Raw genomic sequence first — 16,784 nt, forward strand, 5'->3', positions numbered from 1 at the left:
TTTACTGATCATACGTCTCTACCTGAGTAGACTATAAACTCTGTGAGGGCAGAGATAGAACAGTGCCTGGCACATAGTGAGTACTAAGTACATGGTAACCAAATGAATGAGTCTCCATTGTCACCCCCCTAGTTCAGGAAACAATTGCAGTTAAGAGCAGCAGCTCAAAAATCACATTGTCTGGGTTCCACCACTTACCAGTTCTGTGATCTCCAGCAAGCTATGTAACTTATCTGTGCCTTGATTTCCTCATCTGTAAAATGAAAATAATGGAAATGCTTACATCATAGGGTCGTGGAGATTAGGGAGTTGATACATGCAAAATATTCAGAATAGCACCCTGTATAGAGTAAGTGCTCAGTAAAAATTGGTTATTATTTTTACCTTCTAGCTGATCTCCCTACATGTACTCTGCCCCTCTCAATCTTTTCCATATTGCAGACTAAGATTTTTCAAAATGCAAATCTGACCATGTCACAAGCACACACACATGCACACATATTCACATCACTAGAAAAACCAGTCAGTGGTTTTCATGTCCTCCAAGGCCCTGCCCACTTCTCCAGCCTTGCCTGATATTTCCCTCCACCTTGCTTTTGAGCTTTGGCCATAGTCACTTTCTCTCCGTCCTGCCACAGGGCTTTTGCACAGGATGGTCCCTCTGTCTAGGAAGCCCTTCTCCCCCTCAACTTCAACCTCCCCTACTCCCTTCCTGTATAATTTCTGCTCATCTTTCAGATCTCAGTTCAAGTGTCACATCCGCAAGGATACGCCCCACACCAAAGCTAAGTCAAATTTCTTTATTAAAAATTCTTACAAATGTGATCCTTCAGAAACTGTCTCAGTTTGTAATTACCCACTTGTTTGTGCAGTCATGCGGCCATTTTCTACCTTCTCTAACTGCAAGCCCCATAAATCAGGAAACGTATCTGTTCCTACTCTTTCTGTTGCAACATCTACGGTGTGTGACACATACAAGTACCATAATCTTATTGAATAAATTAATGGAGCTGTCCAGTTAGCTCACTTGGTTAGAGCATGGTGCTGATAACACCAAGGTTAAGAGTTCAGATTCCCGGGCCAGCCCGTAGCTCACTGGGGAGAGTGCGGTGCTGATAACACTGAGGCCACAGGTTTGGATCCCATATAGGGATGGCCAGTTAGCTCACTTGGGAGAGCATGGTGCTGACAACACCAACCAAGTCAAGGGCTGAGATTCCCTTACCGGTCATCTTTAAAAACGAAAAAAGAGTTCAGATTCCCATACCGTCCAACTGCCAAAAAAATAAAAAATGAATGAATTAATTAATTAATTAATTAATCCATAGCAGAAGCAACACAGCTACCATGCAGGGCCTGTGGGGGGCACTCTTGGCCCTCCATAGTTATTGGGGCCAAGACACAAGAACCTCTGCCTTTTGGACAGTCCACACAGTCAGTAAAAGATGGTATGTGAGTCGCAGGTCTCCTGACCACCAGCAATTGTCCTTGGATAAGTCACACCACCTCTCTGAGCCTCAATGTCTTCATCTGTAAAATGCAGGTCATGATTCCCATCTCACAGCGTTGTTAACAATGATCCGATAAGCCTCGGATGTCTTTTTCAGAACTTCTAACATTGGACAAGCAGAAAGCATTGTTTAGGTTTTCAAAAGGAACTAAATGAACGAAAAGGATTCTAAATGGAAAAAATAACGAATGCCCCCGTGCCAGCCAGCCACCCAAACCAAAACAAAAACTAATGTACAGGGGCCGGCCCGTGGCTCACTCGGGAGAGTGTGGTGCTGATAACATCAAGGCCCCGGGTTCGGATCCCATATACAGATGGCCGGTTCGCTCACTGGCTGAGCGTGGTGCTCACAACACCAAGTCAAGGGTTAAGATCCCCTTACCGGTCATCTTTAAAAAAAAAAAAAAAAAACTAATGTACAGGAAGTACAAAAGCTGACACAGGTGGTTTTAGGCCCCTTACGCTAATGTGATGAGATAAAGCAGGTTCTCACCCTAAAGAATGACAAATCTGGCTACAGATGGGTTTGACAGACACAACTTACTAGGCATCTACCACCTCAGTCCCAACTGGTTTAGACAGTAGGCCAGGCCAGTGTGAGATCCCAGACAGAGAGGGAGGGAGGGCCCTCTCAGCCCCACTGTGGACCTTCATAGAAGCCTGCTTCTGGCCTCCCTCTCCTCTGCTCTGCTCTGGCTGTCTGGTAGCTGGACTACTGGATGAGGAAGGCCTGCCCTTCTCTCACCCCAACACTCCCCAGGGAGGCCTCGGGCTGAGCTGCCTGGCCCTACAGTGGCTGCTTTTCTCCTCTGGGACCTCCAGGCTCAAGCCCTGAAGCCAAAGCCCCAACTGCCATCAAAGTTCTCTGACCTCCACTGAAGTTCAGCTTCTCCCCCAGAGTCTAGGCTTAAGCTTAGACCCACTAACAATAAGCTTCTAACTGGGGTCACATACCCATCCACTTCCCACTAGCTGTCCTCAAGTCTCAATGGGTGGAAAGGCTGGGCTCCATCCAGCCAAGTACCACAGGCGGTTAAGAAAGCATAGCCCATCATCTCTCAAGGAAGCAGATGTGGTTCTGGGGAATGGGGCTGGGTTGGCCCACCCTTGCTCCTCCTTAAACTCTCCTAAGAGAGTCTCTCTCTGGTCTCTAATACAGAGATAACATTTCTCCCTCTCCCCAGTTTTCCTCTGCCTTTGGAAGGAAAAACGGGAATGCTGAGTGGGGTGAGAGGGTACAGGCACAGTGTGAATGGATGAAAAATGACTGACGAGCTGATCATTGAAAAAGAGAAACCAGGTCTATCCTGAATTGTCTCCAGGATTTCCCATAAGATCACCTCACCTTGGGCTTCAAGGATCCACCTCCTCCACCACCCAAAGGCCTTTGCACCTACTATCATCCCTGCTCTGTCTTCTGAGAGGCTCTTTGCTCCTTTTCCTCTTCACCCCTCACATTCTCACAGGCCTGCCCCTCTCCTGCTTCCTGTTCCAGATCAGCTCATCCCTTCTCTAGCAAACACCGACCCTACATTGCTGGTAAACCTGTTGTTCTCTAAAGCAGTGGCCTGTCTTCATAGGGTTTGCTTCTTGGCTCCATAAAGGAATTTTTTTAAACTATGTTGTGCCTTGCACATTTTTCAAGTTGGCAGCTAAGATTTTTCATCACGCCTAAATCATTGAAAAGGGCCCAGGACCAAATGGCTTCACTGGAGAATTCTAACACTTAAAGAAGAATAAACACCAATTCTTCTCAAACTCTTCCAAAAAATTTAAGAGAAGGAAACACTGTCAAACTCATTTTATGAGACTGGAATTACTCTGATACCAAAGCCAGGCAAGATACTACAAGAAAGGGAAACTACAGACTAATATTTCTGATAAATATAAATGCAAAAATACTCAACAAAATACCAGCAAACCAGATCCAACAGCACATTAAATGGATCACACACAATGACCAAGTAGGATTTATCCCTGGAATGCAAGGATGATTCAAAATACAGAAATCAATAAATGTAACACACCAATTAATTAATAGAACAAAGAACAAAAATCACATGATCATCTCAATAAATGAATTCAGCAAAGTTGCAGGATACAAAGTTAACACTCAGAAATTAGTTGCATTTCTATACACTGACAATGAACAATCCAAAAAGAAACTAAGAAAACATCAAGGGTTCAGATCTCATACCAGCCGCCCCCCCAAAAAAAAGGAAAAAAGGAAAAGCAAACAATCCCATTTACAATAGCATCAAAAAGAATAAAATATTTAGGAATAAACTTAACCAAGGAGGTAAAAGACTTGTATGCTGAAAACTACAAAACATCACTGAAAGAAATTAAAGACATGAATAAATGGAAAGACATCCTGTGTTCATGGACTGGAAGATTTAATATTGTTAAAATGTTCATATTACCTACAGCAATCTACAGATTCAGTACAATCTCAATCAAAATCCCAATGGCATTTTTTTACAGAAATAGAAAAAAATTCTAAAATATATTGGAATCTCAAAGGACCCCAAACAGCCAAAACAATCTTGAGAGGAAAAAACAAAGCCGGAGGCCTCATAGTTCTTGGTTTCAAAATATAACAAAGCTACAGTAATAAAAACAAACATATAGACCAGTGGAACATAACAGAGAGCCCAGAAATAATCCTTATGTATATGGTGAAATGATTTCAACAAGGGTACCAAGACCACACAATAGGGAAAGGATAGTCTCTTCAACAAATGGTTCTGGGAAGGGACGGCCCATGGCTCACTTGGGAGAGTGCGGTGCTGATAACACCAAGGCCACAGGTTCGGATCCTATATAGGGATGGCCAGTTCGCTCACTGGCTGAGCGTGGTGCTGACAACACCAAGTCAAGGGCTGAGATCCCCTTACCGGTCATCTTTAAAAAAAAAAAAAAAAAATCTGCATAGCAAAGGAAATAATCAACAAAGTGAAAAGGCAGCTTACATAATGGGTGAAAGTATTTGCAAACTCTGTATCAGATAAGGAGTTTACATGCAGAATATATAAAGAACTCCTGCAACTCAATAACAAAAGAAACAAATAAACCGACTAAAAAATGGGCAAAGGACTTGAATAGACATTTCTCCAAAGAAAATGTACAAACAGCCAATAAGCATGTGAAAAAATGCTCAACATTACTAATCACCAGGGAAATGTAAATCAAGACCACAGTGAGATATCACCTTATACACATTAATATGACCACTATCAAAAAAGCAATGTAAGTGTTGGTGAGGATGTGGAGAAATTGCAATCCTTGTTCACTGTTAGTGGAATTGTAAAATGGTGCAGCCACTATGAAAAACAGTATAGAAGTTTCTCAAAAAATTAAAAATGGATCTTCCATATGGCCCTGAAATACCACTTCTGGATATATATCCAAAAGAATTGAAAACAAGATCTTGGAGAGATATTTGCACACTCGTGTTCATTGCAGCATTATTCACAATAGCCAAGATGTGGAAGTAAACTAAACATTCACAAGCAGGTGAACAGATAAAGAAAATGTGGTGTATACATACAATGGAACATTATTCAGCCTTAAATAGGAAGGAAATCTTGTCATACACTACAACATGGATGAACCTTGAGGACATTATGCTAAGTGAACAAAGCCAATCACAAAAAGACAAATAATATATGATTCAATTTATGTGAGGAATCTGAAGTAATTAAACTCAAAGAAACAGAAAGTAGAATAGTGGTTCCTTGGGGGGTGAGGGGTAGGACAGGCTTGTTCAATGGCTGTAGAGTTACAGCCATGCAAGATGAAACAGTTCTAGAGATCTGCTGTACAATACACACATAATTAAAAATAGAGGGTAAATTTATCTTATGTGTTTTTACCACAACTAGACAGACAGACAGACAGACAGAGACAAGAAGACACACACACACACACACACACACACACACACACACACACACACACACACACCAGAAAATGTGAATGAATTCTTTTTTAACATTCAGTCAAGGCAGCATAGGAATATTCAGGACAGATAAAGGGTGTGCCTTTTATTTTTAAATGGGCAAGTGTTATTGTGATGGAGAAGTGGGAAAGGAGGACCGGTGCCTCCTGGCCTGTTGCAAGGCAGATCAATTTTAGAAGGCTGAGGATCTGTAAGTGGATTCCAATAAAACTGTCTGTACTTGTGCATCTTCTGGAAAATCTTAAACCTTGGTGTACATTGCCCCATTTGAAAACCACCAATCCCAAGCTCTGCAGGCTGAGTTTCCTGCTAGAGGCTCCCTCGGTGCAAGAGCAGGGGAGAAACCAAGAAACTGGCATTTTCCCCTCCAGCAGCAATAATGTCATGGTTTCCTTTCCCTCTCTGGCCTCCCACACCCCTCTTTCCTTGCACCCCTACTTCCCCATCCCACAGCTTCTCTTTGTGTTGGAATAATCTATTGATGAGTACTCAGGGTCTCAGTGCTACTCAAGGCTCAAGACTGAAGGTCATGGTCCCTCTGTCATGAAAGGGTGAGACTAAATGAGACCTACTATGTGCCTGGAAGTTGAATATGAAGTACGGGCTCTGAGGGCCCAGAGATGGTGACACGTGGCCTTTGGCCCTTCATGGAGAAGAAGGGAAGGAACAGCTGGCCTAGGGCTCACAGCACCTGTTTGGATCCAGGAGTTCTGGCTTCTTTCTTGCTCTGCCTTTGGCCTTTCTCTGTGAGATTCCCCCTTGCCTCAGGGCCCTGGGCAAAGAACACCAAGGCATGAGGAGTTTCCAATGAATGGGAAGGTTTTAATGAGCATCACAAAGGTGAGGGGAATACAAACTCTGAATCCAGCATTTATTACCATTATTTCAGTGGCTGAGCAGAGGGAAGAGGCTCAGCCCTGCTTAGCTCGTTCCCAGACACACAGGCCGCTGCAGGGGAGTCCTTGGAATTGCTTCTCTACCCAGCAGAGGGGCTAAGAGAAGGGGGAGAGGTCGCTGCTGCTGCTGCTGCTGCTGCTGCCATCAGAAGCAGGGAGTCCTCAAGTATCGAGCAGACCTCCAGAGGTGCTGACCTCCGGAGGTGCTGACCTCCAGAGGTCAGGACAGGCGCAGAATCGGGCAAGAACATCAGACATTGGTAGGGTATATGGGCTGAACAGGTGAGGAAACTCTCAGGGTCCCCAAACAGCATTGAGATCTCACAGAGGGGCCCCTAGGGCCTGCTGGCTCCAGGGACTGAGACCCTCAGGGAGGCACCCCCAGACTGAGATACTCACAAAGAGGCCCTGATATCGCCCCTCCCCCTGTTCAGCAAGGGTCAGGAGAAGGGAGGAAAGGGGACTGGGTGGGCAGAGGATTCTGAGGAAGGAAGGAGCCTGGGAAGAGCACCAGGGGCAGGGCATGGGCCAGTGCCACGAAGGTGTGGCAGGAGGAGGTCTTCTAGCTGCTGCTCTGCTGCTCCTGCTGGCGGATGAGGTTGGCAATGGGGCTGGTGATGCCACCTATCAAGGTCCAGTACTCATCAAAGCTGATGCGCCCATCGTGGTTGGCATCCAGGTTCTGGATGAGCTTGTCAGCGGCCTTTCGATTTCCTGTGTCCTGGGGAGGAACCAGGAGTCAGCAATATGGAGGGTGGCAGCCCCAGAAAGCCCCCAGACAGGACCCTAGGCAGAGTCCCAGGGTCTGGCCTGGGCAGCTGCTGTTCTTGGAAAATTCAAACAGAGGCCTCACTGGCTAGGCCTGGGAACCCAGAGAAGGCAGAGGCCTGCGGGGGGTAGGTAGTGGTGGAGACCCTGGGGGTGGTAACTCTGAAAGGACAGAAGCTTGGTAGGGAGGGAGAGTCAGGGCCCTCAGGTGGGGACCTTACTGTCAGCATATGGTTCAGCTCTTTCTGGAGCATCTTGCGGAAGCTGCTCTTGCTGATCTTGTTCTTGACCAGGCTGTGCTTAGACACGTATTTGTAGAAGTTTTCCACCAGGACGACGACCGCCTTCTCCAGCTCCGTGTAGCTGTCCGCCATCTCACTACTTCACCTCCTTGCAGGCCTGGGCACCGTGAGGAGGGAAGATGAGAAGAGCCCCCACAGGCCAAACCTCCTCCTTCACGCCCACTCTAGGCCCTGGTCTCCTAAACTGGCTTGTCCTCTGGAGAAGGGAAAAGGACAGGAAAGGGGAATGCAGGGTGGGTGCGGGGGTGGGCCCTGGAATGAGAACTATGTGGCCCTCTCATCCAGGTGCTCCCCAGCCCAACAGCCTCAACAGGTTCTCCAGGCCCTTCCCCAGCCCTAGGCACTGGGCTGCTGGCTCATCAGAGCTCTGGTGATAGCAAGAGGCTCCCATGGGAAGAGGAGGAGAGTAACTGTCCAGCCCTCCAGCCCTGCTCCCTGGTTGGCCACCCGGGGCCACTGCTCTGGTGGCAAACACAGCTAGGAACTGCTGGGAATAGCCAAGAGGATGGGATCAGGGGCTATTGTCTCCCACCCCCAGGATTGACTGAGACCCCCACCCTAGGCAACAAACCAAGAGATAGGGACCCAGACCCTCCCCAATTCCTTCGCCAGGCTGCAGGGCAGTGAGTCCAGGGTCTCAGGCCATGGCTGCCCCTCTCTGGGAAAGGACCAGGTCTTGTTCCATCAAATCAAATTTTGTGCACAACGCCCCAGCCATACTCTGCTACCTCTTCTCCCTCACACCCTTCCCTAAATATACAGCAAGACCCAAGAACGCCGCCACCACTTACCTAAAGAGGAGCCAGGCTCAGATCTGCCCCAGCTGGAGACGGACCCTGGACACAGCAGCAGCCTGCCAGAGGCCACATGCACCACCCCCTCGCCCCAGGACAAAAGGCATTCACTTTCCAATCGGATACAGCCTTCTGAATAACAGGATATGAGGGGAGCAGGCGGTTCTACTGTGAGTCGCCGCCCATGCCCAGAGCCCCCCCAAGTCAACAGGGCAAAGCAGACTCCCCTCCCACCCCCAAGCCCAGGAATGAGCTCCAGCTGCCTTGCCCAGCTGGTCCTGGAGAGGAGAGGTGGGCACAGCAGGGACACAGCCACCCACTGTCTGGGCCTGACTAACCGAAACTCTGATTTGGAAGGGAGGTCTGCTTCACCAAGCCCCACCACAGCAGCTGCCTGCCCTGCCACCTGCCTTCCAACCCCCCTCGTGGCCGTTCCCACTCCCATGCCCGTTTACCACCTTTCTAAGCTTTTTCTCTGACAAAGCTTTTTTCTAAAGGTAAAAAGAGATGGGGAGAGAGTAGGCCAGGATCCCATAAGGAGAGTGGAGAGGGAAAGGGGTCAGGCTGGAGCCTCTCTGAAGGGAAACGCTGCCTTTCTCTTCTGGCCTCACCCACCTGATCACTCTGGTTTGTGGCTGGAAGGACAAGGGATAGCCGATAGTCCTGGGACTGCAGAAAACCATACTCTTTATTGGTTAAGTGTGTAATTGCGTGGTTCCATGTTGACACCTTTGTAAGACTTTCATACAAACTCTCCAACATTCACAAATGAGGAAGAAGACAATTGTTTCACCCATAATCTGTCTGTTCCACTTCCCTCGGGTCAGGGGGGAGCCCAGGCCCATGGCCAGCATTCCTAAGGATTCTGAAAACTCTGCCCATTTCAGGAAGGATTGTGCCAAGAGGTGAGCAAATTTAGAGAACTCCCCACCCCCACCCTTAACCATCCCAGACCTGGTCCCTAAGTGAGGAATCCTGCAGGAACCAGTCAGGGAGACAGAACGGAAAAGGAATGTGTGTTTGGGTGGTGTGCCTCTGCCCCTCACCCCTGTGGCCAGCCCACCTCTCCCACCACCTGCTTTCTCACAGTCGTTTCTCTGGCTAAAGGAGACTCCTCCTGCCCTTCCTCCCAAGTGCGCCACGGGGTCGGCCCATCCTGCCCTTCCTCAACACCATGCCCAAACCCCGCCTGGCCTCTGGCAGCAGCCAAGCAGGCAACACTCAGTCACTGGCTCTCAGGGGTGCCAGCTGACCCAGAGAGGTAGCTTCAGCTCCTGTACCCTCCCCACCTTCCTCTTGTAAAATGGATAGTGCTGGAAATAACCATCTGGACAAGTGTTTCTGAAGATTTTTCTGAAGGAAGGGTATCCTCCCCTGGGGGCCAGGAGACAGCTCTACCACCCCACCCATTCCATAGCCACCTGCTCCTCATGCCTGCCAGAGGGTCTCCAGGCATGAGATAGGGGAGAGGGGAAGATGGACAGAGTATACTAGAAGGTCAAAACGGTGGGAATGGCAGGCTGGTTAGCTAACTTGGTTAGAGCATGGTGCCGATAACACCAAGGTCCAGGGTTCGATCCCTGTACCAGCCAAGTGCCAGGAAAAAAAAAAAAAGGGAATAGGGAGACCACATGTCTTGCAAAGGGCCGTCTCCCCTGGCCCTCATCCCTCCCCAACACTCTCATTATCTTCTCACTGGCTGATTCAGGACTGAGCAACCAGGAGTCGCCCACCCCCACCCCACCCACCTCAGCCCAGCTTGCTGACTTCTCCAAAAGCCCAAATCTCCCTGACACCATGACCCTGGATCTAAGCCACTGCAGCCCCACCCTCCCGCCCAGGTTCTGAGCACCACCCCTCCAAGTGCCTCCTAACCACCCGCCACCTGCCCAGTCCTCTTCAATCCAGAGCCCCCCCCTTCCCAGTCCCCTTCAATCTGGAGCCTTGAACGTCTACCACGCCCTCCAAAGTTCACCTTCTCTTCCCACTCCCCATACACTTGTTGAGTTTTAAATTATTTCCAAGCATCGGGATGTGTCTGTAGACTCCTGTGCCTCCTAGTCACTGTTCTCTTCAGAGTCTAGCCCACTTTCAAGCCTAAGTTTGTCAATCTGTTTTCCTTCCATCTACCTCGAACTCTTTCTCTCATTTATACACCATTCATTTGCTTACTCATTCATTCATTAACTCATTTATTCACTCTCATTTATTCACTTACTTATTCAGTAATGAATTCATTCTCTCACTCACTCATTTATTCCCTTTTTAGTTCATTTGTCCCAAATGCTTTCATCATACAGGGAAGGTGCAATCTGAACTAAACCGATATACCTATCTCTATCTGCAAGACTGTTTCGGACTGATCTCTCCAGCCTCAACAGCCCCATTCTCTGCTCCCTCTTCAGCTCTTTTCCCAGTTCCATAAGGCTAATCATTCACACAGGCCTCTCCACCCACACAGGACTCCCTGCATCTAACTCACACATACACACAGAGCAAAGAACTCTGCCATTGTCAATCCGCTCTGCTTGGGCAGCCCATCTACCTTCTACCCATTTCTGTTTTCAGAGCAGGAAGCCAGCTCCCCTGAAGTTTCTTCCGGACAAGTGGATTGGAGGAGTTTGGTATGGACGCATGCACACGCGTGCACGCACATGCGGGTCAGAGAGCTCTACTAGTTGGTAGGGAAAGGCTGAGCCCGGCTCCCTAACACCCCTGCCCTCCTTCCCACCCCGACTGGGCTGGGCAGGGAGTGCTTCAATAGTGCGGTGGCTCTGCCAAGCAAAGCAAGTCAAGCCAGGACCTGCCTAGCTTCTGAGGTAGAGAAGCTGCCGAGGTTCCCAGGTTCAGCCCCTCTCAGGGAACTCCCAGGCTCCCCCAAGGCCTCGCCCAGGTTCCTCTACAGTCTCATCGTCCCTCCCAAGGAACAGCTCCCCGTACACAATGGGGCCTGCATCAGGGACCTGCCTGAGTCCTGAGGTAGAGGAGAGGCCACCCCAGCCCCTGCCTCCTCTCCTGGAGTTCTCAGCCTCCCTGGGCCCTCCCAGGTTCCTTCTGGACCCCATTGCCTCTACCAGGACACAGCTTCCAGATCCCTGTGAGGTCTGCGTCCAGGATCTGATCATTCCCCAACCTCCACCAACACGCATTTGCCCTTTTCTGTTTGGGGAAGATCGAGCAGCTGTGGCAAAGCTCCCAAACACTCTGCCCGGTGACCCAGCCCCTGGAGAGGAGCCCAGTCAGCTGCAGGGCTGGGGAGTGGTCTTGCCACCCCATACACTTCTCTAAAGGCCTCACCCAGCCCCCAAACCTACCAGGACTCCCCATTTCCAAACTGGCCTTTGGGGAAAGTTAATAACAAAATCCTGCCATGTCTCTGGCAGGCCCCTCTCCCCAGGCCTCTTTCACTGCCCCTTCTCCTGGCCTCCCAAGCCAGCAGGGGCCCTCCAGCAGCCCCAGACCTCCCAGGCCAGGCCCAGCGTGCTCACCTGCCTCCTCCGGTCCACCTTCTCTGCAGCAGGGCTCTGGGGCCTGAGCTCTGGCACTGCCAAGCTGCTCCCCGCGCTCAGCCCAGCTGGGACTCCTCCCCGCTGCACTCCCAGAATCTGTCCCACTCCCTCCTGGCCCTGCCTGGCTGAGCTGGCTCGGTGGGGAGGTAGTGACTGAGCTCCCTCTTGACTTGGCCCTGGGTTGGGCCCTTGTTAAAGAGATACACACCTTTTTTAACACCCCTCTGCCCCCACCCCAGAGGGAGTGGTAGAAGCTGGCATTCCCCCAACTCCATCCTCCTCACCCTGCAGGGCCTGAACAGAACCAGTAGAGAGAGGAAGGGAAGCACTGTCACCTGCCCTTCTCACCTGGGTCACTGAGAGCCCAGTTTCAGGGACCTCCAACAGACAAGTTCTGATAGCAGAAACTTCCTTGCTGTTGGGATCTCAGGAGTAACGCCTGGTTTCTGTGGGCTCAAGTCACGAGGCAGGCACCAGGAACCAGGCTGGCTCTCTGGTCTTCCATCCCCAGTTCAGCCCATCAAGAGCTCTCCTGAGACCCATCCGTAAGATCCCTCCTGTACAGCAGAAATCTCCTCTGGAAATGCCCTACCCCCCACCCTTTCCCTAAGAGACCCAAGGAAACTGGCCAGCTTGACCTCCCTATTCTGGGGCAGCAGCTGAAACCAGAAAGGGGACCCAATGACCCACTCCAACAGCAATGACTTTCTTTCACTGTGCACTCACTGTGTGTCAGGCTCTCTGATGAGTACTTTACATGATGCGTCACATTTTCCTCCTAACAATCCTATGAGGGAAGTACTATTAATATCCCCATTTTACAGATAAGGATACTGATACTCTAAGATCGTGCCCCAAAGTTCCAAAGATAGTAAGCGACAGAGCTGGGCCTCAAAGCCAGGCCGGTCAGCCTGTTTCTTAGCCCCATGTTTCCCTCGCTATTAGTCAGCCAAGCCTTAGGACACCTGGGTTCATTCCTTTCCCCAGGTATGCACACATGCCCTCATCTCCTGTTGGAGGGCGGGCCCACTGGCAATGAGGAGCCTGTCCCTCAGAGAGGATCAGGTCTCCCATCTTTTGGGTCTGGTACCACCCTCAGTCCAAATCCATGGGGAAAAGTGAGTCCCCATTCATTCGCCCTGCCAACCACTCCAACCCCACATGTGCCAACAACGGCCCATCATTCACCCACAAGCCCCTTCATCCATTGACCCTGGTGGAGTGGGTGTCCAGTAAAAACAACATCTTTCACTTTTTCCATCTTTTTTATTAATCAAATGATACAAAAAAAAAAAAAACCCATCATTCTAAATGCCCAAGCACCCAGCTGGTCCTCTCGCCCCAAAGTCACAGCCTCCCCAGCCTCTCCCCAAACATGCCCTCCCTCCTCCCCTGCCCAAGCCCAAGGACAGAGTCCCAGGAGGTGGCTGGGATAGAGCGGATGCAGGAAGGGAGTGCACTGGACAGACAGCTAGATGGGTTGGGGAAGAGATTAGGAGGGTAAGCTTTTAGAGACCCTTCCTAGTACCAAATATTTAGCCATACTCCCAGCCCCACTCTTCAAATCATTTCCCATAGCCCAGCTCCTCTGCCCTTCCCCCACTACCAAATCACTTGACCCTTAGACCATCCTTATCTCTCCAGCATCCCTCAATATCCATCCCTGGCCCCAACCCACCCCTTGAGTCTCCCTCTGGTGGGGACTCCTGGACCCATGAGCTTCACAGAGTGCCCAGGACAGAAGTGCAGAGACCCCTGCACTGGGAAGGGTGTTATGAACCTGAACCTTGCAGAGGTGAGGAGAGGTGCAGGCTGGGGAATAGGGTGGTGGTGGTGGAGAGAAGTTTTATTTCCAGGCCACAGTCTCTAAGGTCCCCTCTCCCCAACAGCCCCCAAGAATTCCAGGGGGAAGTTCTCAACTCCCCCGGACAGGATTCTCCATTTTCACACTCTTGGCTGCTTCTCCAATCAGCTCCCAGAAACTCCCGAACTCCAGTTTAGAGTTGTTACAGCTGCCAAGGTTGGCAATTTTCTCTTCCAGCCCACAATTGCTCTGAGGGGAGAGAAGACACCACTGATCAGCGAGGCAGCACCTTCAGATCTTCCCACCCCACCCTGCCCAGGGGCAGCAGCAGGACCTGAGCCTACCTGGCACTGACAAGGGGGCAGGGCTGGGGGTTGTTAGTGCCAATGTGGGTGGGGTCTTGGAGCACTTGCTTGGGAAGTCAGGGTACTGGCTGGGGCGGGGCCCACTCCCCCAATACCGGCATAAGGTGGGGCAGCTGCTGGGTGACCAGGTCCTGGAGCTCAGAGGGGGTCAGCGTCTCCTTCCCACCCTCCACCGAGTACTGGTGAAAGTTCTTGATGAGGGTCTCAATGGCCCTCTCCACATCACTGAATTCTTGGGCATCCTGAGGGCAGAGGACAGCACCACGTCAGGTAGGTTCAAATGACCTTATGATACCCAGCTTCCCAGAAGCCTGGCAAAGCCACCAGGGCAGAAGACAGTGGAAGGTACACGGGCTCCTGCCCACTCCAGAGCCCAGAGTCCAGTCCCTCTCCCTTGGCCCACACCCCAGCCTCCAGGCCACCGTGGACTCTGCCCTGAGCCACAGGTTGGGCAAGGCTTGCCTCCCGCCACCACCCAGCAGGCAGGGCAGGTCCTAGCACGTGCCCAGACAACCTCTTCCCAGGAGGGCTCCATCTGCATCACCCTGTGTGGGCACCAGGAAAGGGGCTCATTGGCAGTGTCTGGGGTGCAGGGCAAGGCCAAGGTGAAAAGCAGAAATCAGTGGGAGACATAGACCCTCAGGGTGGAGGACAGGAGCGTGGGAACAGAAAGACAGTCCAGGAGTGAATGAGCCCACCTCAGCATTAGCTGACCGACACTGTCCCATGGTGCCCGGTGTGTGCTTGGTCCTTTGGTGAGAATTTTGTCGTCCTACAGCCTGCCCCAGAGGAGCTGATAGCTCATGATCTGCCTAGAGGAGGGGGTGGCCTGCAGTGAGAGGAGAGTTCAGCATTTCTTTCTCAACTGCCCCCTTTGGCTCCACCCCAGATATTCTGCGCCTCACCCAAGGGGTCAGAGCCAACTCTACACGGGCCCAGTCCCTGCCCAGGCTCCAGGAGCTAAGGTCACAGCCCCCAAGCCAACTCATTTAGTAGGAATCCCTAGGGCCTCACCTTAGCCTCATTCCTCCCACCTCCTTCAACCACACACCTCTGTTTGAAACACATACATGCTGACCTGCAGGACCTGGTCCCCCTGGCAAACTAGGTTAGGATAGGCTGAGTGTGCCTTCTAGACAGGGAGCAGCCCATTTGGGTGAAAAGCCCTGGGTTTCCTTACCTGCTGGTAGCCGCTGGGACAGGACAGGAGGAGCCAGCTCACCTGAGCTCAGCTCTTATACCTGGGGGAAGGGAGGGGAGGCAGGGGGCTGGGCCTCATCCCTAAGCCACCCCCGCTATTGCAGCAGTCTGGGTTGTGAGCCAGTTCTGTGGGCCCCACCCTCCTTTGGCCAGAGCTTCAGAGGCTGCCCCCACCCCTGCCACAGGAGGGAGCCATGGAAGGCTGGGTCTGGGACGGTCCTAGGCCCCAAACAGAGCCATAGGGAGAGAGGGGAGGGAAGTGGGAAAAGGAGAGAGGGAGGGCTCAGAGGCACCTTGGGGTTGCACTGGAGGCAGAAGGTCCTGGGGGAATTGTGGGGCAGGAAGTAGAGGGGGTCTGAGTCAGGAACCGGGAAAGGAGAAGCAGAGGCTCATCAAGGCATTGTTTGTGGGACAGAGGGGAGCGGGGTGTGTGGGTTGAGAGAGGTCTGAAGGGGCCTCTGGGTACTTTCTGTGTAACACACACACACTCCTCCCAACCAGGGCCAATTTAGATAGTAACACCCAAGTCCTGAGGGCAGAGAGATGAATGGAGGAGACTTGGGTCAGGAGGAAGGAGCAGAGGTCAGCCTAGTGGAGGTGTCGGACTGAGTGTTGACCTGACTTCCCTTCAGCTCCCCTCAGCAGCGCAGAGTGTACCTGTGCAAGGCCCAGATGGGTTGCCTGGCAGCGAAGCACCTCTCCAGACTGGTTGGGCTGCATGCTCTACTGTCCCTCGGAAGCCCACGCCTCCCTAACCCAGCAGTTGCACCACAGCCCGCCCCCACCCACCCCCCAATCCAGTACCCAGGATGACACCCCAGTGAGCCTAGACTGTAGGTCCAGGTACTCAGCCCAACCCAGGTGGCCCTTGTCACCTGGAGGCTGAAGTCATGGAGAGGGTAGGAAGAAGGGCAGAGGGGTCTGCCTGGGTTAGGGCAAGGATGGGGTGGGACCCAGAACCAAATTTCCTGGGCTCTTTTCCTAAACTCTTAAGATTAGAACATATATCCCAATGCCTCACACAGTGTCACTTTCTGGGAATCTCCTGTACTTTGGGTCTCAATTGGGGGCCCCTCCAAGAGTGTCTCATTCTAAGTTCCTCTGAAGGGCCTCAATCTGGGGACCCCTCCGAGATTCACCCAATCTGAGGTTTCTCAGAGTACCTCAGCCTAGAGTCCCCCTGAGGAGTTTCCCAGGGTGGGATCCCCTCTAGAATGTCTCTGCCAATAGCCCCTCAGAGTCCCAGACTGGGGGTCCCTCTGAGGTCTCTGTCTGGGGCCCTTAGATGGGAGGTCTCTATCTGGTACCTTTTCATGGTGCGCGATGGGGAGCTTGCCTTAGCCTAATTATTCCTCTGAACTAAGAGCTGCCTCACGTGGACACCTGGGGGCATAGCAGTGACAGCCCTAGGAGGCAGCCCCACTGCGCTGCCCTGCCCTGCTCCCTCTGGTGGTGAGCAGTGCAAACCACATGCCCCTCAGGCCAGGAAGGATAGGGAGAGCGGTAGCATGCTCCCCAAAAGTTTGGCTTCCTGCAGCGCCACCACACCCTCACCCCATAGTCCTTGAGCAGGACCTGGTGTCCCTCCTTCTGCTTCACTCCTGCTATGAAGAGAGGTCGGGAAAGTGGGTCTAGCATTCCCAAGTGCCCCTCCAATGAGGATCCCAGTTAATCA

General features: G+C 51.5%; 2 protein-coding genes across 4 annotated transcripts; both read right to left on the minus strand.

Annotated features, from left to right (window-relative positions):
• Positions 1 to 6,272: 6,272 nt before the first annotated feature.
• S100A16 (S100 calcium binding protein A16) lies at positions 6,273 to 11,928 on the minus strand. 2 transcript variants are annotated; one of them, XM_063106351.1, is made up of 3 exons: positions 11,720 to 11,928; positions 7,357 to 7,534; positions 6,273 to 7,088 (listed from the first exon to the last, which is right to left on the minus strand). In XM_063106351.1, the coding sequence occupies exons 2-3, from the start codon at positions 7,507 to 7,509 to the stop codon at positions 6,930 to 6,932; spliced, it is 312 nt and encodes a 103-aa protein (XP_062962421.1). In that variant the 5' UTR covers positions 7,510 to 7,534; positions 11,720 to 11,928; the 3' UTR covers positions 6,273 to 6,929. The 2 variants fall into 2 exon arrangements, with proteins under 2 accessions (XP_062962421.1, XP_062962422.1); XM_063106352.1 differs by lacking the exon at positions 11,720 to 11,928 and adding an exon at positions 8,229 to 8,322.
• Positions 11,929 to 12,986: 1,058 nt separating this feature from the next.
• S100A14 (S100 calcium binding protein A14) lies at positions 12,987 to 15,111 on the minus strand. Of its 2 annotated transcripts, none has more exons than XM_063106769.1 (4): positions 15,090 to 15,111; positions 14,608 to 14,738; positions 14,005 to 14,151; positions 12,987 to 13,793 (listed from the first exon to the last, which is right to left on the minus strand). In XM_063106769.1, exons 2-4 carry the CDS (start codon positions 14,635 to 14,637, stop codon positions 13,656 to 13,658), a joined length of 315 nt encoding a protein of 104 aa, XP_062962839.1. In that variant the 5' UTR covers positions 14,638 to 14,738; positions 15,090 to 15,111; the 3' UTR covers positions 12,987 to 13,655. The 2 variants fall into 2 exon arrangements, with proteins under 2 accessions (XP_062962839.1, XP_062962840.1); XM_063106770.1 differs by having other exon boundaries at positions 14,608 to 14,721; positions 15,090 to 15,101.
• Positions 15,112 to 16,784: the final 1,673 nt, after the last annotated feature.

Source organism: Cynocephalus volans, chromosome 8, assembly GCF_027409185.1.
Source record: "Cynocephalus volans isolate mCynVol1 chromosome 8, mCynVol1.pri, whole genome shotgun sequence".
NCBI lineage: Eukaryota > Metazoa > Chordata > Mammalia > Dermoptera > Cynocephalidae > Cynocephalus > Cynocephalus volans.

What these genes read in the sequence shown, in the direction of transcription:
- S100A16 (XM_063106351.1), bottom strand. Translation starts at nt 7,509, where the DNA reads ATGGCGGACAGCTACACGGAGCTGGAGAAGGCGGTCGTCGTCCTGGTG. An exon ending in AGCTGAACCATATGCTGACA is followed by an intron (nt 7,089 to 7,356) that starts GTAAGGTCCCCA and finishes GTTCCTCCCCAG; the next exon opens with GACACAGGAAATCGAAAGGC.
- S100A14 (XM_063106769.1), bottom strand. Translation starts at nt 14,637, where the DNA reads ATGGGACAGTGTCGGTCAGCTAATGCTGAG. An exon ending in GTCGGTCAGCTAATGCTGAG is followed by an intron (nt 14,152 to 14,607) that starts GTGGGCTCATTC and finishes CTCTGCCCTCAG; the next exon opens with GATGCCCAAGAATTCAGTGA. An exon ending in AGCTGCCCCACCTTATGCCG is followed by an intron (nt 13,794 to 14,004) that starts GTATTGGGGGAG and finishes CTCTCCCCTCAG; the next exon opens with AGCAATTGTGGGCTGGAAGA.